This window comes from Oenanthe melanoleuca, chromosome 18 (assembly GCF_029582105.1).
Source record: "Oenanthe melanoleuca isolate GR-GAL-2019-014 chromosome 18, OMel1.0, whole genome shotgun sequence".
In the NCBI taxonomy this organism is placed as follows: Eukaryota; Metazoa; Chordata; class Aves; order Passeriformes; family Muscicapidae; genus Oenanthe; species Oenanthe melanoleuca.
This window is the reverse complement of record NC_079351.1, coordinates 3,624,051-3,646,257: the sequence shown is the minus strand read 5'-3', so window position 1 is coordinate 3,646,257 and position 22,207 is coordinate 3,624,051. Positions and strand designations below refer to the sequence as shown.

Here is a 22,207-nt window from a genome sequence, read left to right as displayed (position 1 = left end):
ACCTGGGTAAAACATAAGACTAACATAGTTTCTTGTCAAAATAATCCTCAGAAACTTTTAATTTTAATAAAATGACTGTTTCTTCTCTGAATTAAATAGTGGTATGAAGATGTTATATGAAATTACTACAAATCTGAATGAATCTCCAACTTTGCTGACTGTACTGCTACTGACAGGACACATCAGCAGAACAACAACTCGATTTATGAGCAAAGATAAAAAAGTGGTAGATAGAACAGATTAAGAAGTTATGACAAAGCAGCGGGAATTTTTTTTAGTACTTAATGGTACATGAACCAAAACACTGATTATTCTGATGGCTTCCTGCACACTGAAGTGTTGTGTATGAATTATTAGAAAGCATTTATGGATTTCTGATTCATTTCCATGCATGAGGCTCCTCATAAGGAGTTAGTTTTCTAAAGTGAAAGAAATTCTTCTGTCACTACTAGCACCATTCACCTGGAAAGACAGTGTAAAGCCATTTCTCCATATTTTTAATTACTGATGTGATATAAATTTTCTCATTTTCTTAACACTTTCAGCATCTTGAACCCAAGTTGTAGATCTGCAGAGAACCTTTGAAGACAGACAATAAACTCTTCACATTCACTTTCATGTGGTTTGGGACCTGTTCCAACCTCTATTTCAAAGTTTGTTTTGAAATAAGAACTTGCTCTCAGATAAAAAGAGAATCTTAAGTTCAATTAATTTGTGCCAGGTCTTACAATAGTTTTCATATGCTTGAACACAGACCAGTAAAAGAGGGGGCCCTCTTGTGACTGAAGTCACCTTTTGTTCCACAAGGGGTCAAACAGAAAAAGGTCTTGCAAAAGTCAGAGCACTGAGGCCTTCTCTCCTCTCCAGCTGCTCCCCACTCAAGTGTCGACATGCTGGGACTGAACCACGTCACTCTGCTTTCAAAATTCCCTGGACTGCAGCTCCCTGTAATTGGGTAACTCCTGATCTGTTCCAATACCAACAGCAGTGGTAACAGCCACTAAACAAAGCAGCAACTCTTCTATACTGGAATGAAAGATGGACAGAAGATGTGATAAAACTAAAAAATACATCTCCCTCTCCCTAAAGTATCCATTCCATGTAGCAGAGAAAAGCCAAATTCTTGAAGGTCCTACAGAAAGCTTTTTCTACTTTCTAGACTAAGAAAACAGATCAGAACAACTCTGGAGCATGATGGGGGTGAGTTAGAAAGCAGGACACCATCCTGTAAATATCTCCAGTGCTGGAGAGATTGGTTGATGGGTTTCTATAGATATTTCCATGGGTTTCCAATTTTTTTTTTCCTGCAGCCTCCACTAAGACTGATTGTGTTACTGATTCCTACATTAAAATCCTTCAATTCAGCACACACCAGCTTTAGCTTTCTAAACAGGTAACAAAGCCTCTGTTAGAAAAAAATCGTAAAATAACTTTCTTATGAAAAAAACCTAAAAGGAGATTGATCATACTTTATAAAGATTTCTTCTAGAACTCCAAGGGTTTATTCACAAGTACAGCAGTTACTAGAAACCTGTTAACATAAGGCCTGTCCAGTAATTTGGTAAATTATTTGGCTCTATTCCACTTCCCCCAAATGAACGTTTTGACCTGGCAGCAGGCAGATGTCCCAATCCAGTTTTGGTGGCATCATGGCCAGAATATATTAGTGAGTGGGCAGAAGTATATGACACATTTCAGATGGTTCTGACCCACACTTTTGCATACATACATGAAAAAAAGCCTTTTGAAACTGTAGCCATACACTAAATATAATGCATTTGACTTTGTATTTCATAAATAAATTGTGAGACAAATTTGCCTTTTTACCAAACTCTGAGTATTTTTAATGTACAAGATAAAGTTGTATGTTGTCATCACTGCAGTGTGCCCTTAGAGCCAAAGACTGAAAAGGAGAAGTGGGAGATTGAAACAGTGAATAAGTCACTACCCCACTGGAATGAGCTGGAAAAAACGGTTTCCTGCTCTGAGGCCCCACCATAAGGTTTGGGCTAACGGGCCAGTTTAAAGCCATGTCATCCTCATCTGCTGCTGCAGGGACAGCAAATGAGGCTAGAGACACAAACCATGCTCTGGAATTTGTTGAAAACAGTACTTACTGTTCTACAACTGTTTCGTTTTTACAATCCTTACTAATTTACAATTATGCACAAAGATATTACTTCTTGTGTGGGTAAAACCACTGTTACTAAAGCAGGAGCTACAGATCTGCCCTTTAAAATCTGTATATTGGATTCCATAAATAGATACAATCTTTATACCTTTGTCTTATCAGAAGAGCCCTCTAAAGTATAGAAGTTATGAGTGAGGTGTTGGAAATCAAAACCTTTTAAACTGATTGTGGGACATAATTTTTTGACTGCTACAGAGAACTGAAGATCATAACAAAATTTCTACTGGCTCTAAATGAGGATCCAAATCTGCACATATTAAATGTTCTTCTGGCAAAATACTTCGAATACTTTTTGCAGCTTGAAGCACTGCACCCTTAGCATCTCAAACTTAATATTGTGTTCAATAAACCAAGCTCTTGAGTTAACAGAGACATACAAGGTGAGTTTTACAAAGATGTGAGGGAACAGCACATTCTTAAAATCACACTCTTAAAGCTCACACTGAAATCAGAACTGTGTAATAAAGTCTGACAACAAGGAGGAAAGCTTCTTCCACATTCTGCCTTGCCAACAGGTTCTCATGACCATCTCTTTCTCTGTCCACTTGCATGTAAACACAAACCTAAAGTGCTGCACCTCTGTACCTTTCAAAGAGTTCTGTAGGAAATGACAAAAGTTGTTTTATTTCCATCAGTTTTGGGAAAGAGGTTTAATCTAAGGAACCTTACTGAGGATGCTGACTAGGTACCTTGCTAGTGGCAAGTGCAGAAAACGTGGGAGCCTAGGGGAGCCTGTGCCACTGTCACCCAGGTCTGACAGCTCCTTGTATTGATCAGGGTGCCACCAAGAGCCTCATTCAGCTGCTGATGTGAAATGTGAGCCACAGCCTTCAACACCAGCTGTTTGTGTGGGGGCACAGCACAAGCAAAGGTGCCTCTCAGAAATTACAGGGGAGGAGGAATATGGCTTTTTCTCTAAACTTTCCAACCATTTGCCAGCTTTTCAAGGCCCAGGAAATGAACAGCACCAGCTACCTGCTCACTGAAAAATCCTGAGAGCTGCCAGAGAGCAGGACTCATTGAAACCAACAGGAAATGAAGATTTTAAGCACCCTCAACAAGTAAGTCCACAGTTTCATCTCATGTAACTGCAGGAACACAGCTTATTTCTGACAGTGGAAAGTCCTGTTCCTAATTGACCTATTTTTGCCTGCTTTATGGGCAGCACAAGTACTCTGACTGCCTTTCTTGCCAGCACTCCATGAAGGCAGGAAACCCAAACATGTTATTGTGGTGATAATCATTGGCTCATTTACTCCACACACCTAAGATAAACTTCAGTGCTAAATTAAAACAAGCCACACATGGCAAGATAGTCATGTTTGTTTAAGCACTGCCTGATAATGAACACGGCCTTGATTTTTCCCCTAATGAAAATAAAATGTACCTAAATTGCCCTTTGTTAAATACCTTGCTGCTGAAGTGCAGTAATAAAATGTTCCCTTCCTGGTGAGTGCCACTGCAGTGCTTCAGGTGACTTCCACACCTTCTCAAAGTGCCTGAGCTACAGCACATGGTTCATCTGCTGCAATCAGGGTAAAATGGCACCTGCAAGAGCACTGCTTGCAGTGCAGGCAGCTTCTGCCAGGTAATCTCTGTAACAGCTTCAGTGTGCTGCTGGCAGACAGAGTGTACCCAACCACTGTGTTTATGCACTAACATTAATAATGAATTCTGCACTATTAGGTCTCTCCAGGGATTCAGCACAGAAAGATGAATGAGCTTTCATTTGTTTCCAACACAGGACCACCAACCAATACAGATTTGCAAAAATAAATAAACCCCCTCCCATTATGAATTAATTCACCAATTTATATTTACAGGCCCTTGTTCCATGCCCACTTAACTCAGGAGGCATCTTGGAGCACTGATACTTACCACTAATTTTTCTTTCATTGACCCTTGTGTGTTGCTCTACTGCACAGAATTAAATTAAGGAGCAATAAGTGTTTTGCAAAAATCGAGTAAGCGCTCCTCACGTATATAAGATGCAGAAGTTAGCAGCAGGGAAAACAAGAAGTCCCATAAAACTAGATTATCCAGTCTGGAAGTTCTACAGAACCAAAAAGAGTTTTGCAACAAGATTTTTTTAAACAAGGGAGGTTCCTTGAGCAACATATACTGATCAAGATATTTCTTGTCATCAAAGCATGTTAATTTCTTCTTCAAAAAACCCCTTGCCACTTACTAAGTGTGGCTGCAAAGCAATGCCAGTTGTGATACCCTTCTAGACTAGGACTAGAAAGGGTGTGTTTGTGTCAGTGGAATAACAAAGAGACCAGCAAGTTTTTCTTAGCCTGCAGCAACACTAAATGAGGAAGCTGACCTCTTTCTAAATGAACCTGCTTTTAGGCAGGGCTGTTCAGGAAAAGGAGGGGTCTAAATTGAAACAGGAGATGGGAGAAAACCAAGATCCTTCAAGAAAATACATAGCTTAGCCCTTTCTACTCTAAGAAGAGCTACAAAAGCCTTCTCTGCTCATTTAAAAAGTTAACCTTTTGCCTGATAGATCTGCTTTCAAATACAAATGGTTTCATAAAGAAGAACAGCTGGTTGGTGCTGCAGACACCAGATATGCACAATCCATTTCCCACCACTTCAGCTCACCTACTAAACTGACAGGTTTAAAAACAGAGTACAGAATGATGCAGTCACTGACTCCTTCTATTTGACCCTCTAATTTAATTCCAGAAGTGAAGGTGCTGCTATCACCTCTAACATACATAATCAGAGTCCCAGTCCCAGTAAACAAAATTTGCATCAAATACTAAATTTTTCAAGATAGAGCTAGCTCTGCTCAGTAATTAAAATTACAAAATCACTTCCAGCCACTGAACAATGTTAAATTCCTTTACACAAGCGCAGTTCTTTTATTTAAAACACTGTGCTGTTCCTAAACATGTTATAGAAAAGGTTTTTTTTAATTAAACCCCAAGATTTGCACAATATGCACTACACCAGAGAATGTAGGGTATTCCAGAGACAGAATCATGCAATCCCTTTCCCATCAGTTCCACAAGCTGACACATCTATTCTGTTCTATGCTTGCTTATATTGCACTCATTCCCATAAAACATGATAACTACCAATTATACACTACAGCTTAAACATCCAGGAGGGAAAAAAAAAGTAAACAAAACCCTCACAAACAAAAAAACCTCACATAAACCTAGAAAATACCTACAAGTGAAATTGTGAAGATGAACATGACTCTAGAAACACTGTAGCTTAATTCTGGAACAAGAGCAAAATTTAAAAACAAAAGAAAGTTTTTACCAGATCCTACAACAGTTGGAATTGCCAATTAATTTGACTGTTATTTCTGCTGTTGAGTAGAGGGCTCAGGACACTTCCTGCTCACCTTCTTTTAAAGTCCACTTGATTGCTCCTGTCCTCTTGCTGACAGCATGCAAACTTCCATCCAGGGTTGAAACAAACAGCAGTGTTTCTGGCACAGTTACTGAGCTGGTGTTCTGGAATAGAAAAACCCAGATGATGAATATGATTATTTACTACAGAGATTACTCATAACTGTCAGACAGAACATGGGCTAGAACATCCCCTCTTTTAAATACACAGACTGAACAATTCTCTTGCCCCTTTGAACACAGTGATTTTTGGTTTTGTTTAGTTTGCTGTTAACATTGTGGATCTTACTGTGCTAAGTTCCTCTAGAAACAGATTGGGATATGGAGTTAAAACTCCGCCTCCATTTTCAATTTGATATCAAAGTCTTCTTGCACTAGAGTTAGGAGAGACCAGAGAAGGGCTGACCCAGGAAAGGACTGACAAAAGACCATGCAGTAAGTTATGAGGAGTAAGGAAGTTCAGAGCGCTCAAAGAACCCATGTGTCAATGTCAAACCCATTTTCCTCTCAGGTACACAGAACCAGGTTCAGTCCCTAGAAATGAAGAGACATCAGGGTGGAACTGGGTGGAACCTGGATAAATACAACTGAACAATGACCAATATTTTACTGTGGCTGAGACAGATGGAGCTACAAGCATTGTCAGCTGCCTCTGAGCAAGGGCAAAATATTTAGGATAGATAGATGCAGTTTAAAGGCTGAAGAAGATCCATACTGTTAAATCTCTTAATTGTGGTTTTATACCTCATGTCTCCCAATATTGTCTTTCTCAGTACAGAGTAAATAACACTGTTTAGGGAATATGAGCCATAAGCATGAGCACATCCACAGACATCTCTGAGAAAGCATCTAGCTGCAGGGTTCAAGCCTCCATTTCACATTCCAGTTCATTCTGACCCTGGGGAGCAGTTTGGTGTCATTGTCCCTACTCCAGCCCAAGCAGGTTTTGAGCCTGGCCCTTGCAGAACAATGAATTTTATTAAAAGGGCATCACACAAACACAGAGGACTCAGAACTCTGCAGTTATTGTGGGAACAGTGAGGCTGCCAAAAGTGCCCCATCACACAAAGCAGAATAAGCATGTTAATTTAATGTCTGTTCTTCTCTTCCTGCCTAAAGATGATCCCAGACATCCTAAGACTGACCCATCTCCATTTTTCAGGGCTCAGGTTTTTGCTCGAGTAACTTTTCATTTGCAGGCTGTATCTGCATTGCTCATCTGCATGACACCTGCCATGTTTCAAAGTTTCACAGTTAAATATAGCTCTTAACCTACCACACAAAATGAAAATGTATTCATTTTACATAATTAAAGATGTCTTTAATGACTTATTGCAAAAAAAAATTAGTGGTCATTAGAATTACTGCAAAGCAAAATACTTAATTGCCAAATTAAAATACGAGGAATAACTTCCTTTGAACAACTATACATTTTAGTGCAAGCCAACTAAAGCATTATACTTTCAGGCAAAACACAAAGCCAAAAGTATCATATAACACAGTACTAACTAGCCAACACTCAGGTTGCATCTATAAATATTGTACATGTTTCTTTCAAGCCATAAATGGCTGGAGCAGACAAATGTAAAACACACAGTGCAGAAAAAAAAAAAAAAGTACAAGTCAACAGTACACAAACCACAGATCAGAAATAATTGCTGGAAGGCCAGAAAAAAAATGGGAGAAGTATCTTAACATATAAATATAATATTCATTACCTGACATTGTTAAATTATGCAGGCTGCACAGCCATCTGCACTTAGATAAAATATTTACATCTGGGATTAAACTTTGCAATGTTTTTTCAAACAGGGACAATGTATAACAGTTCCTCTCACTGCCCTATAAAAATCCATATTACTGATCAGAACAGAACTCACAGAACCTTTCAAGCTTAACAACCTGATAGGGTGTAAGACCAGAGGGGCTCTGTTGTAGAGTTAGGTGATCTTAGTCATTTGTATTATTACTTTTGTTAAACTATTGTAGCCACTGTATCAAAGTAATTAATGAAAATTTTGTCCCCTAGGTCTTTTTGTACACAAATTCCCCAAACCTCTTAGGATGGTGTAGTTGATTAATCATCCCAAGTCCAGTCTTCCTTAAATCAGCATTTAAAAGCCAGATTCACTGATTCTGCAGTAGGAGGGAGGAGACATGACCCACACTCCATTATCACAACCCTTCAGAGCTGAAAACCATCTGATTGTGAGGCTCAGTTTAGTGAACACAGTGAAACTGCACCTAGAGTGAAACAGTCAGTTGAGCAAGAAAATACAACTGTTAAGGACAGGAAATTAGAACTATTCAAGTTCCTTTAAATTGAAGGTGGGAATTTGACACGCAGAATGTGTTTAATATTGAAGTTTAGTTGCAACTAAAATACAACATACAGCAAATCCACCACATTGTCTCCATATACAGACTTAAGATTTTTCTAGGCTACTTCTTATTCTCGGTGCAAGTCTTATCTTTTATCTTCTTATCTTACAGAATCAGTATGTTCTTCATAAACCATGTTCTTTTCCTGTCTTCTGAGTAAGAAATAAATTCATGTAACATTCTCACTAAAAATTTCCCTGTAAAAAATCACCATGAGTATGGTTGGGTATCACATATCAGGAATACATAGTGTATAGAACAGTACTTGTAGATTGTAGATTTAATACTTTAATATTTAACATTTGAATATCTATCTATTTATTGTGGCATCAAGGATACAGAAATTAAGGAATTAAATGTGAGCTCTGAGACTTCGATCAAAACATCAGTAACCAGTATTGTCCCACAGATTATTGCCATTTTAGCAGGTTCCTCGGACTTGGGACCAAACAAAGTACAAACATGTCAAGGGTTCCTCTGCACACTGCACTCAGAGCAGGAGAACTTTTCTGTACTTCCTTCCAGTCACGAGCTGAACAACAGAGAAAGAAAACCATAGTTGAAGAAGTGTTAGTGCAAGTTTCAGTGGAAAACCAAATGAACACCTGACTGTTGCCTAGACAGCTCTAGATAGTTCTCAGAGAGTTCTCATATACGACCAAGATCATGAAATCACAACAGCTTTTGCTAAGCTCTTCAGTGAGGGACCCTTGGTGTGGGAGGGGAAAAGCACCACTGCACCACTTCCAGCTACCATCCCATGGTGTCTGGCATGCTTAACAGATGTGAACTTCCCTGGGAGGGAAAGGACTTGTGGCATTCACAGGCACTGCAGGAACCCTGTCAAATACACAGCTTTTCTGACATTCTCCTCAAAGCCCTTCCCCCCACCACCTCAGGTCTATGTTTAAGTTTCACTTCTTCTGAAGGGCTTTCTTATGTTCAGCTATCAAAGTCACATTGATGTGGTCACTGCAGCCCTGTGCTGAAGATACCATCTCCTTTGGGGGAAAGACTGAATACCGGGCAGATTTCATCAGTTCTTCACTTACTTCTAAATCTGTATTTGAATACAGATGAAATACATAAAATGCCATTATTAAAAATTTTCCATTCACTCATAATTTTCAAAGCACATGATATCACACAGTTGACATTACCCAGCTCTGCAGCACACTGACGCTGGTGATGCATTTGACCTAAATTTTAAAACCCCCCAATGACTCTGTAGATTTTGCTATGCAATATTGCTAATTTATTTTGTTCGGTATCTACAGCAGTCACTTGGAGAAGGCTAGGGAGTTAGTATAATAGTATGGAAACAAGGCTTTATTCTTTCAAATTGCATCAAGCAATAGATATAAAATTGAACAGACTATTTAAATAATTACCTGTGTTTCACCCAGACTGAGAAATTAAAAATACTTTCTCTTGGTTTTATTCAGGACTTTTATCAGTGGCTAGTTTCAAATATTGAATAGATTTTATTTTGAACACAAAACTTTGTAATTAATTGATATTAATGGATTAATTAAAGCCTGGGATTAGCACCGCAATGAAAAGCTACAAAAATTATAAAAATCTGTATGTACAAGACACACTTGTTTTCATTTTTCTGTGAAGTATGTAAGAGCTTTCTCCACCACAAAAAGACATCATAATTTCAGTCCTGAGACAGACTCTATAACAACTGGTAACACAGATCCTGTCCTTCCTTCCTCCCTGCAGGGGTAAGGTCCCAACTGTTGTGATGCAACACAAATTCTTAAGAGACCTTTATTTTATATTGCAATTTTATTTCTAGGAAGATATAACAACTGACTCCAAGAAAAATTTGTCAGGACATGAAGCAACAAAGCAAAAATAACTTAATTTAGTGAACAAAGAAAATGAGACAGAAGGAAAACCTGGTTTGATTCTTCTTTAATTTCATCTGAAACTGCAATATCTATTTTAACACATACCCTCTTTGGAATTCAGTAAGAGCTTCTACTGCCTTGACAGTCTGTAGTCATAACAATCTTCCACATCAACAGCAATGTAAGGTTAACAATTTAAAATATTTTGAAATTACCTGGGGGCTGCTTTAGAATGAATTTTAATAATTTAATTCAAAAGACAAATTTTCAAGCTCTTATTGTATTCAAATTTGACAAAAGTTTTAAAGCTGACTGCTAATAATCTGTAACAGCCTAAAATTTGTGACTAAGCAGAAAACATAATTTTTAAGTAAGAATAGAAATATACTATTTAATAGAAAAAGGAATTAACTTTATATATATTAGTTAAGTCTTCCATAAGAATCTTCCCCTCAGTCTAGATCTACCACATCTTTAGATAAAATGTTTCAGAAATCCAAGTAACAAAATTACTCAAAACAATTCAGAAGAACCTGGCAGTCAAGTGAAGGTCAGTGAAAGCTGTAGAACAAGTCTGGTGTGTGTGTGGTGCAGTTCAGTGTCAAAGAAGATAACATCTTTCACCTCAACAGCTCAAACTTTTCCAAGGGTTAGCAAAGCAATGCCTTTGTTTGTTTGTTTTATTGTGTTAGAAGAAAAGAGATCCCCACAGCAATAATTTTGTCTTAATTAATTAATTCATCTGCTTAAAACCACCGTTTTTGAAATGAAGGTCACCATGTAGGTACGAATCCCACTGAAGTCAGTGGAAAAAGCAGATGGAAAACCAGGCCACTGAATTCCTTGAGGTTACAGCTCTGCAACCCAGAAATGTGTTTTGCTGTGGGGGTGATGCACACAAATGAAGAACAGGAAAACACCTCCCAGTGACCCTGGATGGGTGACAGTGTGTGCTGATTTCAAGAACTGTTACTGATTTCATAGAAATAATTGTGTGCTCAGGAGTAAACAAACCAGTCCCACATCTTAGCAGGGAAATAATTTTCTCTTTTCTGAGTCTGAAGTAGAAATACATTAGCACCATATTTAATGTGTTGGGCTCCGAGATGATAAAGGATGGATGGTTTGCTAACAGCCCTCTAATTTCCTAGATAATGCCTGGCTTACCAAACCAAAATGTTGACAAGATACAAATTGTCACTGAAGTAAAAAAACCCCGATATTCCTCACTCCATACTTAGCCTCATCAACATTTGCATTTTACTCAAAAACGACTAAAAACCATTTTCAGCATTGACAGCACCAGACACTATCCTCACAATAACAAAAGGCCTATACCATAATTTATGCTACTGGAACCACAGCTGGTAAACCAATAAAGATGCAATGCAAAATATTTTTAGACATTAGCACACACTGCAAGCACTTGGCATATTTATCACAGACAGCCTATGAATCATTACCCTGGTTTTGACAGCTATCTTATTACACTGCCAGGCTACAGGCTAAAACTCTCTGTGCATGATAAAACCAGGCCAGGAAGAAAGTCTTCGTAAAATTCAATGAACTACTGAGGGGAGCTTTCCAGTATAACTAATAATGAAGTTGAGATATGAGAGTTGACAGAAAAAAAGTTTTATCTTCTTTAGAAAGCAAAATCGAATCTACAGATCTTTTAATCTTAAGCTGAACTCTAACATGTTTTTGTTAGCCATTTCTCATCACGTAATCCAGTTCAGTGAGTTCTCATTCATACACCCATTCATCCTGCAATGGAAAAACTGAGCAGTACAGAAGCACCACTCCAGCTGTTCCCTGCCTGGACTCACCTCCACCAGGAACTTCCAGCTGAGCTTTCACATTTGATTCTGTGTGTAAAACCCAAAGGTATTTCAATAGCCACAAGAACACCAACAACTCAAATGACAGCTGAGTTATAAACACATGAATTTATACTCCAGGACAGAGTTGTCCATGATCATTTAGGTGTGCAAGACGAATTTACATTTCCCTTCCTCACCAAGAAAACCTCTAAACCCAATTATACAGTTTTTTTGAGCAACCAAGGAGATCTACAACTCAAATAAAACGTGTGTTGATTAATTCAGTGCTTGAACATGTCCTCTGTAAACCTTCTGCTGTCTCACACGTGTTTTCACACCTATCAGTTCCCTGGCCAAACACCTCACACTGAGATAAAGAACACACCAGAAGAAACAACACCTGGCTGAGGCCGGGGATTTTCCACGTCGGTGCTGCCCACACAGTGTAACCCAGCACTGAAACCCGTCCCACCGGCTGCAGGAGGGGACAGATCCATGTTCCAAATGCCACTTTAATCCCAGGGAGGTTGGCATTTTTCAGTTGCACTGACTTCATGTTAAAAGAGAAACAAGCAGAGTTTGGAACATCCCAGGACTCATAAAAACAAGGGATTTTTCACTCTAAAGAGAGCTGTAAATCATTACTGTGTAATATTGATGGCAATGGTAATTTACTGACAGCTCTACTGCTTTTCTCATTGCTCTGAGATTTCACCCTTTTTAATGTGCTCCCATCCACTGGAGGGCAGTTCCAAGAGCAATAAGTGATGTCACCCAAATAGCAAGAAACAAATGAAGACCTTTATGAACTTACTAAAAAACCAGTATTAGAGGTGGGATATTAAGTAACAAAGACTACATTTATCAGCCAAAGAAGTTACAGAACAGCAGATCACCACCACTACCCTTAGAAGAAATCTACAGAAAAAACAATCTGCAAAATTTTTAGGCAACCTCATGTTTTCAAGTTAACCTCAACACCAAAACTGTATGCCAGTCTTTCACATGGGAGTTTATTATCCAAGTGACATGAATAGTTTTAAATAAGCCTACACAGTTAAATGGGTTATTCACAGGTGAGATGACTGGGACTAAGTTCACATAAATGAAAACTAGTTCTAAAAAGCAACTGAAGTACAGAGTAGATTTCAACTTGGAAGTCATGGTGAGGATCTACAGCTGGCAGAGCAAAAAGACCAGGGTAAGAGTCAAGAAAAGAAACAGAAATGGAGAACTCAGACACTGATCTGAGATGAGATGGCAAGGCAGGGAAACCTAGAGAAAAACAGGCTGAATTCTACCAGGGCATGAGTCAAGTTTTTTGTGACTATGAAAGTAAAATTATATAAAATTTAGTATTTTTTTAATTTGTTGATTTAAAAATTATTTCAGGTATTTAAAAATATTTATTTATGTTCTTATTCAGAACTGTTTTTAAAACTCAGTGAGCTGCAAATCAGTATTTTCTTTGCAAAATCTGAAACCCAAACCTGTGAGGAGCATGAAAAGACCTTGCAGTCCAGTCTAAGACAAACACATTAGCACTCTACAATAAAGATTGTAAAGTAATTTTTGTTGACAGCCTGCATTAATTTTTTTCCAGTTTCCTAATGAAGTAACGAGACTAGGTATGTTACCAGCTTAACTACTAATGTGTTTACTTTACTTCTAAAGAAGGGGAGTGGAGCTATTAGATCCTAGGTGAAAAACAAAGCCTTCACCTTTGCTTAACTTGAACTAGAACCCCATATATTACAGCAACTTTTTTCAGGTAACAATGAACAATCCATCAAAGAACGTAACGTTTTCTTGTGCTACACTTGACTATAATGCAAACAGTGAATGCCAGATGGCCTTTTCATTGTCTCCTGATCTGGAGAACCTGCTAACAAGTGCACCTTTCAGAAGTGAATTTCTGAAGTTAGCTGTCCATCTCAGTACACACACAGCAGACAGCACCCACTGTAAAGTACACTGTTGAAAATTATTACCCCTGTAAAAATAATCTGCTCAGCATTCCATCTGCTTTGCACCAATTTCCCTATTCCATGAACTTTTATTGCTCCACCTATTGCAATACCTTATAACCAACCTGGTTATTTCTTAAGAGGTTTTGTAGGGCAATGACTCGTGCACTTTGTCTTTCACCTTTGAATTTAAAACTGTGGGTTTGGATCCCAACCAACCACATGTACATTAATGCACATTGCTGCATTTGCTCTGGAAACAGAATGATCAAAATGCCATGACAGTATAGATCTATATACCCTTTGTATAGCCAGTCACGTGTATTTTGTTATCAGTACATATACAATGTGTGGGTTTCTTTCCAGAAAAAAACAAATTCCCTCACTTATTAAGGGACAGAGCGGAACTTCTAACGACTCTCACTGGTTCCCGACCCATCTACATAGTTTCAGTTCACAAAAGTTTCTTTGTATTAGTGTTTCAAAAGTTTCTCTGTGCTAGTTTTTACAACTGCTTCGTAGGAAATTAACTGTATTTTTATATTGCGAGGATTATGATATCCACGTCCAGGTTACACGCCAGATGGAGCACGGCCGCAGGTACACGGCTGTAGGTTAGGCAGCCCCCCACCGGGGCACACGGCATTAGCGACAGCAGAGGAGGAGGTGTGCTGGCTCTGAGGACACCGCCGGCTGGGGGAAAGCTTCGCTAACCCCGGCGGGAGCCCCGCAGCTCCCCTCCCGCGGCCCTCCCCGCGCTCCGGCTGCCCCCGCCCTTCCTTCCCCAGCGCAGCGGGCCCCGGCTTACCGCGAGCCTCGGCGGGAGCAGCAGCAGCAGCAGCGCGGCCAGGCTGAGCAGGAGGCGGCGGAGCGGCTCCATGGCTGCAGCGCGGGGCCGCTCCCCCCGCACGGCGCTGCCTCCGGAGCGGCGCGTCCGGCGCTCCCCGCGGCGGGCGGGGCGGCTCAGGGACCGCCCGGCCGGGACACGCACGTCACCCGCGGCGGCCGGGCCGCGCCGGGGACCGCGCTCAGGGACCGGCTGGGCCGCGCCGGGGACAGCGCTCAGGGACTGCCGGGCAGCGGGCCTAGGAGAGAACAGAATTGCTTCGCGCTGCTGCCGGAGCCTCCCGGTTCGTCTGAGTCCCGGCCGAGCCGGGGCTCGGCTGGCAGCCCTGAGGGGAACCGCGCGGTGCGATGGCAGCTGGCTACTGCTGCTTTGTTTTTATAAAAAAATACCTAAATTCAGGCAGCGCCAGTCAGTCGCCTCCCTCCCCCGGCACCACGCTGCCCGGAATAATTGGGTGGTCAGGCGTTGGAAGGGGCTGCCCAAGGGAGGGGGTGGAATCACATCCCTGGAGGTGTTTGAGGCATCTCGATGTGGCACTGAGGGATGTTTAATGGTTTGGGGCTACAGTGGCAGTGCTGGATGGACAGTTGGTCTCTTCCAACCTTGATGACTCTGATTCTTGTTTTCCTGCTGATTTTGTACTCTCAGAACAGAGAATGCCAAATGTATTTGGCATAACTCATGCCTTTGACAAGTTCACTGTTAACCCTGTGCCTTGCAAGGTCTTAAACAAATGAAAAAAAAGCCCCAACTTGCCCTTTAGATCAAAAAAAATTAGGTACAGGCTTCTCTGAACAGATGAAAAGAAACACAGAAAGTATTGAACCAAATGGAAGAAGCTTTAAACAGAAGTGAGTAAATTTAGAGTGCCTGGCAAAGGCCCAGTGCTCAGCCACCTATTTATATAACAAAGCCACTTTGTCCTTGTACATATTGTTTGCTTTTTAACAGTGATATGGCTAATGGACCTGCAGGGCACACGGAGTCCTGGGCATGCCATATGTACACAGCAGCTCCCAGAGCCATCGTGCCTTTGATGGTGGGCAGGAAGTGTAACAATCACCCAGAATCACAGAATATCCTGACCGGGAAGGGACCGAGGATCATCGAGTTCAATTCCTGCACAGGACACCCCAACAATCCTCAGAGCCTTGTCCGAATGACAAGACCTGTAAGTCTGAATACATAAAAATATGCTGGAGCTACAAACCACACTGTGATTCCAGTTTTCTGAAACGTTTCTTTATGGTAGCCTAGACTTTTAAGAATTTATGCCATATGAGAACAAGCAAACCCCTAAACACACTATGTACCTTGGCAGAAGCACCCTGCTACATTACAGGAGGAATTTATCAGTTGCTGTATAAAAGCTATAGTGTGCCAACTCTAGTTATTTTACATGAGTGAAGTATGGCCACGACCTCACAGGAGATAGAAAAAAGAAAAAAAAAAAAAACAAAAAACAAAAAACAACAAAAAAAAATGGCTGAGGTAGGAGGGGAGCCGAGTGTTGGTGAGTGCCCTCAGCTCCCAGCTGCTTCCCTCAAGAATCACCTCAGCACACGCTCTGCCGGGGCAGATCTGCCCGGGGCCTGAATTTTCTGTTTTTTAATACTGAACCCTGTTTCTTCACAGCAACAAAACACTAGACCAAACTAGAAAGAGAATAAAGTTCCCAGAGAGGCAAAAGGCTGCCCCGTACGCCGGGGGGCGACACGAGACCACAAAGCTCCCTCAGACCCTCAGCTTGACCTCCCTGCACCGCCCCACCCGCTGCCCTCACACGGCCCCGCCCAGCCTCGCGCGCAAGCGCACCCGGATCACGTGCCCCGGATTCCAATTCTATTGGGCGATAGGAGGGCGGGGCCAAGCCCTTTATAAAGCAGTGCGCGGCCCGGTTCGGGCCTTTCTTCCGGCGTGGGCAGTGAGGTGAGTGGTGTGGTGGGCATGAAGCGGGGCGGGCGGTGAGGCCGGGCCGCGATGATGTCTCTTGACACGTGTTAGACTGCTGACATGCATGAAGCAAAACTACTACTGAGCGCCCCGGCTGCGTCCACCCTGCGGGGCGGTCGGGGTGTACCGCGTCAATAACCTCCTCTTTTCTCTCGGTGTTTCACAGGGTCCGTATGGCGACCGGCGGCAGGGAGCGGCGGTAAATAAAGCTTGTTTAAACCAAAACGTGTCTGGCTGGTTCTTCAACGCGAGCCTGCACTGCCTTTGACCCGGCCGTGCCCGCCTGGCGCCGCCGGCCAAGCAGCGGTGCTACAGCAAAGCGCTTGTTCATAACTGGCGCTGCTCGGCCCGACCCGGGCGGCGCTTTTAAATGCAAGTGACATTTCTTCGCGAGTGTGTCACCCTGGCGGGGACGCGGGGCTGTTGGGATCGTGCTGCCTGCCCTTCCTGCGAGCGGAACCCCGGCCGGAGGGCGGTGCCAGGCCCGGAGCAGATCCGGATCACTCACCGCGGGTCAGCGCGACTGAACCCAGCCGAGGGGACGGCTGTACTTCTTTTGTAGTTAAGGGTTCCGTTGGAAAGAGGACTTAAAAAAAGGAATAGAAGTCCTGAGAAGTCCTGCCTGGCTGTAGCAGCAGAGCAGCTGGAGGAATCAGCTTGGAGGCAGGAGAAATGCATCCAGGGCTGGGGGTCATCTGTGCATGCGGTGTAAACTACCAGAGCTAAGCTGCCACTTTTTAATAGGCCACTTTTTTTTTAATACGCGAATACCAGCAAGTATTTGAATATATTCTGTCAACACAAAAGATCCATAACTATATAGGAATAGGACAGAGTCAAGTCAGACTGTAAGGGATAATAAAGCTCCCAGAGGCTCTGAACAGTGGCAGAAGTGAATGTGTCAGCTCTGTTCTGTAACTTGCTGGTATCCTTTCAGTTTTACCATTTATGCAGACATGTTCTTAAAGCACATTCCTCATATGAATACTAACTTGCTGTGGTAAAGTAAGTTTCATGACAGTAAAATTAAATACAGCTTTTCCTTCTAGAGCTCAGTACTGGTTAACCCTGAAACTGTCATGCCACAACCACAAAGTACATGTATATAAAAGTCTGCAAAGCACAGGGCACATTCACATTACAAAGCTGCATTTCTAATGAAGTTTTAAGAACAAGTTGCACTAAAAAGTGGCTAAATGCTGTAGAAATAAAATTTACTGATTTGTTTGACATGGGATAAATTTATTTAATAAAACAAAGCAAGCAGATTGTAGTTACCCACAGTTCATGAAGTGCAATATGACAATCTTGTGTAATAAGTCTAAATCTGTTTACACATTAGTGCATCTAGTCCTTTGACTTTAGTTATTGCACATAGAAATTAACTCATATAAAAGACCTGCGTACAAGACATGCAGACTTCATGAAAGGCAAATAATGCCTACAGAATCAGCAAACCCCAGAATATACACAGCCTGGAATGGTCAAGGAGGAGTTCAGGTAACAAATATAACTACTAATATTTCAATTAAAGGTAACCAAAATAGGTGTTCAAATATAGAATTAATTTTAAATATATTAAATGCTAGTTTTCTTTTGTTTCAGGCAAGGTGCTCTTTAAAAAACCTTCAATATAATAGTTTCATTTAGAGATGGTAAATTATCAAGTTATACATGGAAATTTTGATTTACATTAAATGTGACAACACAACGTACAAAAAGTTTCTTAAAAAATTACTTGGAAAAAAAAAAAAAAGAAAGAGAAAATCATGTTATAAAAGGAGAGCCAAAACTCACCTTCTTTGTAAACTAAAACATTTTCTGACATCCATGAACAGTTGGCAACACTGAGTATCAGAAAACTATTATGTATTAAGGAGTGGATATGTAGTGTTCAAACCTTGAATTTACTGCATACATTTAGCCTTGATTCATTACATCTGATAAATAAAAGGCAGTTCCCCCTTCCACTTTAGTTTTGGCCACTAATTAGCAGAAAGAGTCTTTAATCATGATCAGCTCAAACTGCAATGCTTGAATTTCTATGCCACAAAGTCCAAGAAACCAATGCACGGGGGTCAAAATCTGTCAGCCACAGCTGCTTCCAGAAGCACCAGGTGCTGTCCTGTCTGGGGCTGTAACTGAGGATCAGGGCCCATGCTTTGGGTAGAAACACAGTGCAATGGAAAAGACTCACAGCAACAAACTCCTGTCAGAATGAACTCAGTGTTTCATCACAGCAAGAGGCTCTATGCACAGTTAGATCACTACTCCTGGAGATGTACAGTGTTGACACTTGGTGTGTGTGCTCATGTCTCTACAAACATTCAGAATTAATCAGGAACCAAGGTGATTGTACCTCACTATAAGGCGGCTTGCTATGGTTTGGTCTCATGGCTTTACCAACTTTTTTCCTCATTTACAATAATCTGACAGTCCCACCTTCACTGATAGTTGTGTGTTTTATGGCTAATTGCTTCCCAAAAAAAGCACAAGTTCTGTATGAAAAAAGTAATGTGTATGCAGCACATTGAATCACAATATTACCTATACATCCAATTTACATTCTTTTATCCTGAAAGCATTTTGTATTTCGATTGCTTGACACAAGCTATTGACTGCAGAAGTGAAAGAACATAAAACAGTTCATTCTACACCTCCAACTGCCTGAGAAAGAAAAATATTCTTCCAGTTTTATAAATTCATTCCTTATTTAGGATTTTTTTCCATTTGGCACGCAGTTCCTTTGCTGCCAAAAAACTTTTCAATGCTTTAATGCACATTAACATAGCATGAAAACAAGCTAAACAAAAGGTGCATCAACAAGCTCCTTGATCTGTTACATTTGAGTTCCTCCTCCCTCCCCACAAAGAACAGGTCACCTCAGCCTCCCAGTTACAATCCTGATGGCAGCCACTACAAAAATAAATCAACGGCTTAATGGAATGGAACTTCATGTAGCTGAAGTACACGGGAACAATAACCAGGCAAGTGAGCACACAGGAACAGGGATAGGCAGTCCTTGGGAGGGGGGAGAGTGGCACAAGTTAAGGATGAGAACTACAGCACAGTTTATAAAACCATGAGAGTAACTTTTATAATACTGTAAACTGCAAGAGTCTTCACATGTCATGGTTGATCAGAGGCCTCTGTGCTCAGATCTTGAGGAGGGCATGTGGAGGAGCGGGGATCCATGGCTGAGTGCATTAAAGGAATATAGACATCATCCATGTTTGGCATGACAAAGATTTTCTGGGAAAAAGATGCAATGAAATGAAGTTACATATATCACTTGAAACCTTAGTTTTCCAATTTTAGTTTAAAAAATGCAACACATTTACAGAGAAAAGGTTCTCAAGCTCAGCATTGTTTGAGTCAGTGCAGTGACCATTAACTGAAATTATTTGATTGTGCTGCAGTTGTAAATGAAACTCAGAAATATTAATATCTCTGCATATTTCATTCAATTAAAATGGCACTACAGGAAACATGACCAACTTTTCCTATTTGCTTTCTCAGCTCTTACCCATTCATATACTTTCAAAATGCACTTTTAGTAAAATAACTAGTTTTGATTTCTGGTTGATTGCATAGGTTGGGGTCCAGAATCAAGCTGGTCACTATTCCTATCCTACACGTATTTGGAGAGGGCTTCTTCCTTTTTGCACTATGGTCAACGTGACTTTAAAAAAATTACTTTAAAAGAAGTAGTAGTAAGAGAAGTAGTGGCTTATCTGCTCTTAATTTTAGGCAATAGTTTGGCCCCCTATCACCTAAGAACATGTAGGATCATGTTCTTATTTGAGTACTACAAATTTTATCATGGTACCTATTTTTAAAAAAAGCAATTTTCGTCTCTAAACCAGATTTCCACCCAGGTCTATACATGAGCCTTAAGACCATCCCAGCAGTCAGTTTAAGCTGAGTTCTCAACATCCATCCCACTGGCCGGGAGAAGTGGAGGACATGATTAGATATAAATTAATTAGGGGACATACGAAAATTAAATACCCCACCCCTTTAACTGACCAAAACTATCATCACTGAAAGGAGAATGTGAAGGAAACACACCTGGAACTCCTGTTCCAGTTTCCTTGCTATCCAGTCCGTTACATGAACCAGAGTCACTTCTCTCTCACCAAGTTTTGGCCGTGCTTTTAACTCCAGGTAGGGAGGCCTTCGGAAGCCGTACCTTGGGAGAGAACACAGAGCAGCATTTAGTACAGACATCCCAACAAAATAGGTATTTAAACCTGTAACAGTTTTCTCTTAATAACAGTTCTTACCTCAGTTACAATTAATTTGTACTGCACCTTGCCCAGAACCCACTCAAGCCAGGCTTTAAGTTTTTTCTTAGCTTCAATCCCCCACGTAGCACACCTGAAACACTGCCCAGCTCACTCTGAGCTCCTCTTACCATATTCTGTCAGTGGGTGGAGGTGGAATGTTAATCACTAGTGTTCCTCTGCACTCCTGTACTTCAACTGTTAGCAGCAATGGAGTATTGGAGACCTCTTCAATTTTCTTCTTAATAAACTCAGTCTCTGTTGCTTTCTGAAAGTACTTTGACTTTGTAATTTTATCCACAATTCTCATGATTTTACTTGTTCGATGTCCTACAACATACCTTTAGACAGAGAATAGGAAAAGGGCATCAAGATAATTTTCTTAAACCTATTTGCTAAGACAGATATGGATTTTCTATTAAACCATTAAAGTTTTTGATATAAAAGTTCTGAACAGATACGTGGCCAAGCAGTATGTCCTAGGGCCTGCACCCACCAGCTGTATTCTGTCAGCAACAACTGTCTGGCAGAAGCTCTGTTCAGTCTGAGCCCTCCTTTGGAAACGCAACATTTTTTAAAACTGCAAATACACTTAGATCATTTATGCCAGCAAGCTGGCATGAGAAGTGACAACTTGTCTACTACCATTTCAAAAAAACGATCAGTCGAGACACTGATGCACCAAGATGTGCACAAATCATCAGCATAGAACGCCCAACCATTGTGTCTAATTGTTTAACTGTGTGTGTTGAACAAAAATGTTTTAATTTTAAGGCACTGTAGCATTTATCAGTATAAGGATGCTGAAAAAGAAGAGGAATACAGTTTTGGCAGTGAGTGGAATGATAGTCCAGAAATGGTTAACTGTGTCTGCAGAAAGTGGGCTTTTCCTGGCAATTGTGTCAGACAGTATTCCTGGCTTTTGAAACAGATGCCTTAAGAGCTGAATATGTCTTATCTTACCCCATCTCATCTTGGAAATACACACTCCAAAAATAGCACATTTGGTATTTTCCACACACAATATATCATGTCTAATTGTGGCTCTTGGTGTTATGTAGCAGAGATAACCTTCCTAAGGAAATGACATTTTCCTATCCAGGGGGAAAAAAAAAATTATTCCAACTCTAACTTTTACAGTTTTGTCCTTAGCACAACATAACAGAAAAAAAACCCTGTTCAGCTGATATAAAAAGGGTAAATAAATTTTGACTCTGGGATTTTATACTAGCTGTATCTTTACCCAGAGAAAGAAGTTATTCTCCCATCAGATTCTATAGTGGTAGTAATACAGATTTTTAATAGGTGTAAGAAAATTATTTCAGTATTTTACATTAAGATTCTTCATTCTCCCTCTTTGTCCTCTTGATAAAGAGTTCTTTATATGATCTATGAATTTCAAGAAGATATGAAATGCATCAAATGCATTAATCAAATAACTCCTCACACAATTTTCAAAAGTGTTCAGGAGTAAAATACTAAAATTCTCTGGAACATTTTGAGTAAGTCATGAGTCTTCTGGTATACTCAC

General features: G+C 40.6%; 2 protein-coding genes, 1 long non-coding RNA gene and 2 other non-coding genes across 6 annotated transcripts in view; 3 read left to right on the top strand and 2 right to left on the bottom strand.

The window, feature by feature from the left end:
• The window catches only part of ERN1 (endoplasmic reticulum to nucleus signaling 1), a 30,696-nt gene extending 16,147 nt beyond the window's left edge, over nt 1-14,549 (bottom strand). The window contains exons 1-2 of the mRNA XM_056505759.1: nt 14,399-14,549; nt 5,553-5,664 (exon numbers count right to left, since the gene is read on the bottom strand). Of these exons, the coding sequence (XP_056361734.1) occupies nt 5,553-5,664; nt 14,399-14,470 (184 nt within the window). The 5' untranslated portion in view covers nt 14,471-14,549. The remainder of the gene's footprint in view (nt 1-5,552; nt 5,665-14,398) is intronic.
• Nucleotides 14,550-14,600: 51 nt separating this feature from the next.
• LOC130260399 (uncharacterized) lies at nt 14,601-16,761 on the top strand. Its single transcript, XR_008841773.1, has 3 exons — nt 14,601-15,288; nt 15,389-15,608; nt 16,073-16,761. It is a non-coding gene; the product is annotated as an uncharacterized LOC130260399 (long non-coding RNA).
• On the top strand, nt 16,412-16,477 carry LOC130260696 (small nucleolar RNA SNORD104). Its single transcript, XR_008841829.1, has one exon. It is a non-coding gene; the product is annotated as a small nucleolar RNA SNORD104 (small nucleolar RNA).
• Nucleotides 16,644-16,775, top strand: LOC130260697 (small nucleolar RNA SNORA50). The gene has a single exon (XR_008841830.1). It is a non-coding gene; the product is annotated as a small nucleolar RNA SNORA50 (small nucleolar RNA).
• An 836-nt stretch (nt 16,776-17,611) lies between these two features.
• Nucleotides 17,612-22,207, bottom strand: part of TEX2 (testis expressed 2) — a 44,975-nt gene continuing 40,379 nt past the window's right edge. For both annotated transcript variants that reach the window (XM_056505756.1, XM_056505757.1), the window contains 3 exons: nt 20,808-21,017; nt 20,462-20,582; nt 17,612-19,642 (listed from right to left, as the gene is read on the bottom strand). In XM_056505756.1, coding sequence (XP_056361731.1) covers nt 19,520-19,642; nt 20,462-20,582; nt 20,808-21,017 — 454 coding nt within the window. In that variant the 3' untranslated portion in view covers nt 17,612-19,519. The remainder of the gene's footprint in view (nt 19,643-20,461; nt 20,583-20,807; nt 21,018-22,207) is intronic.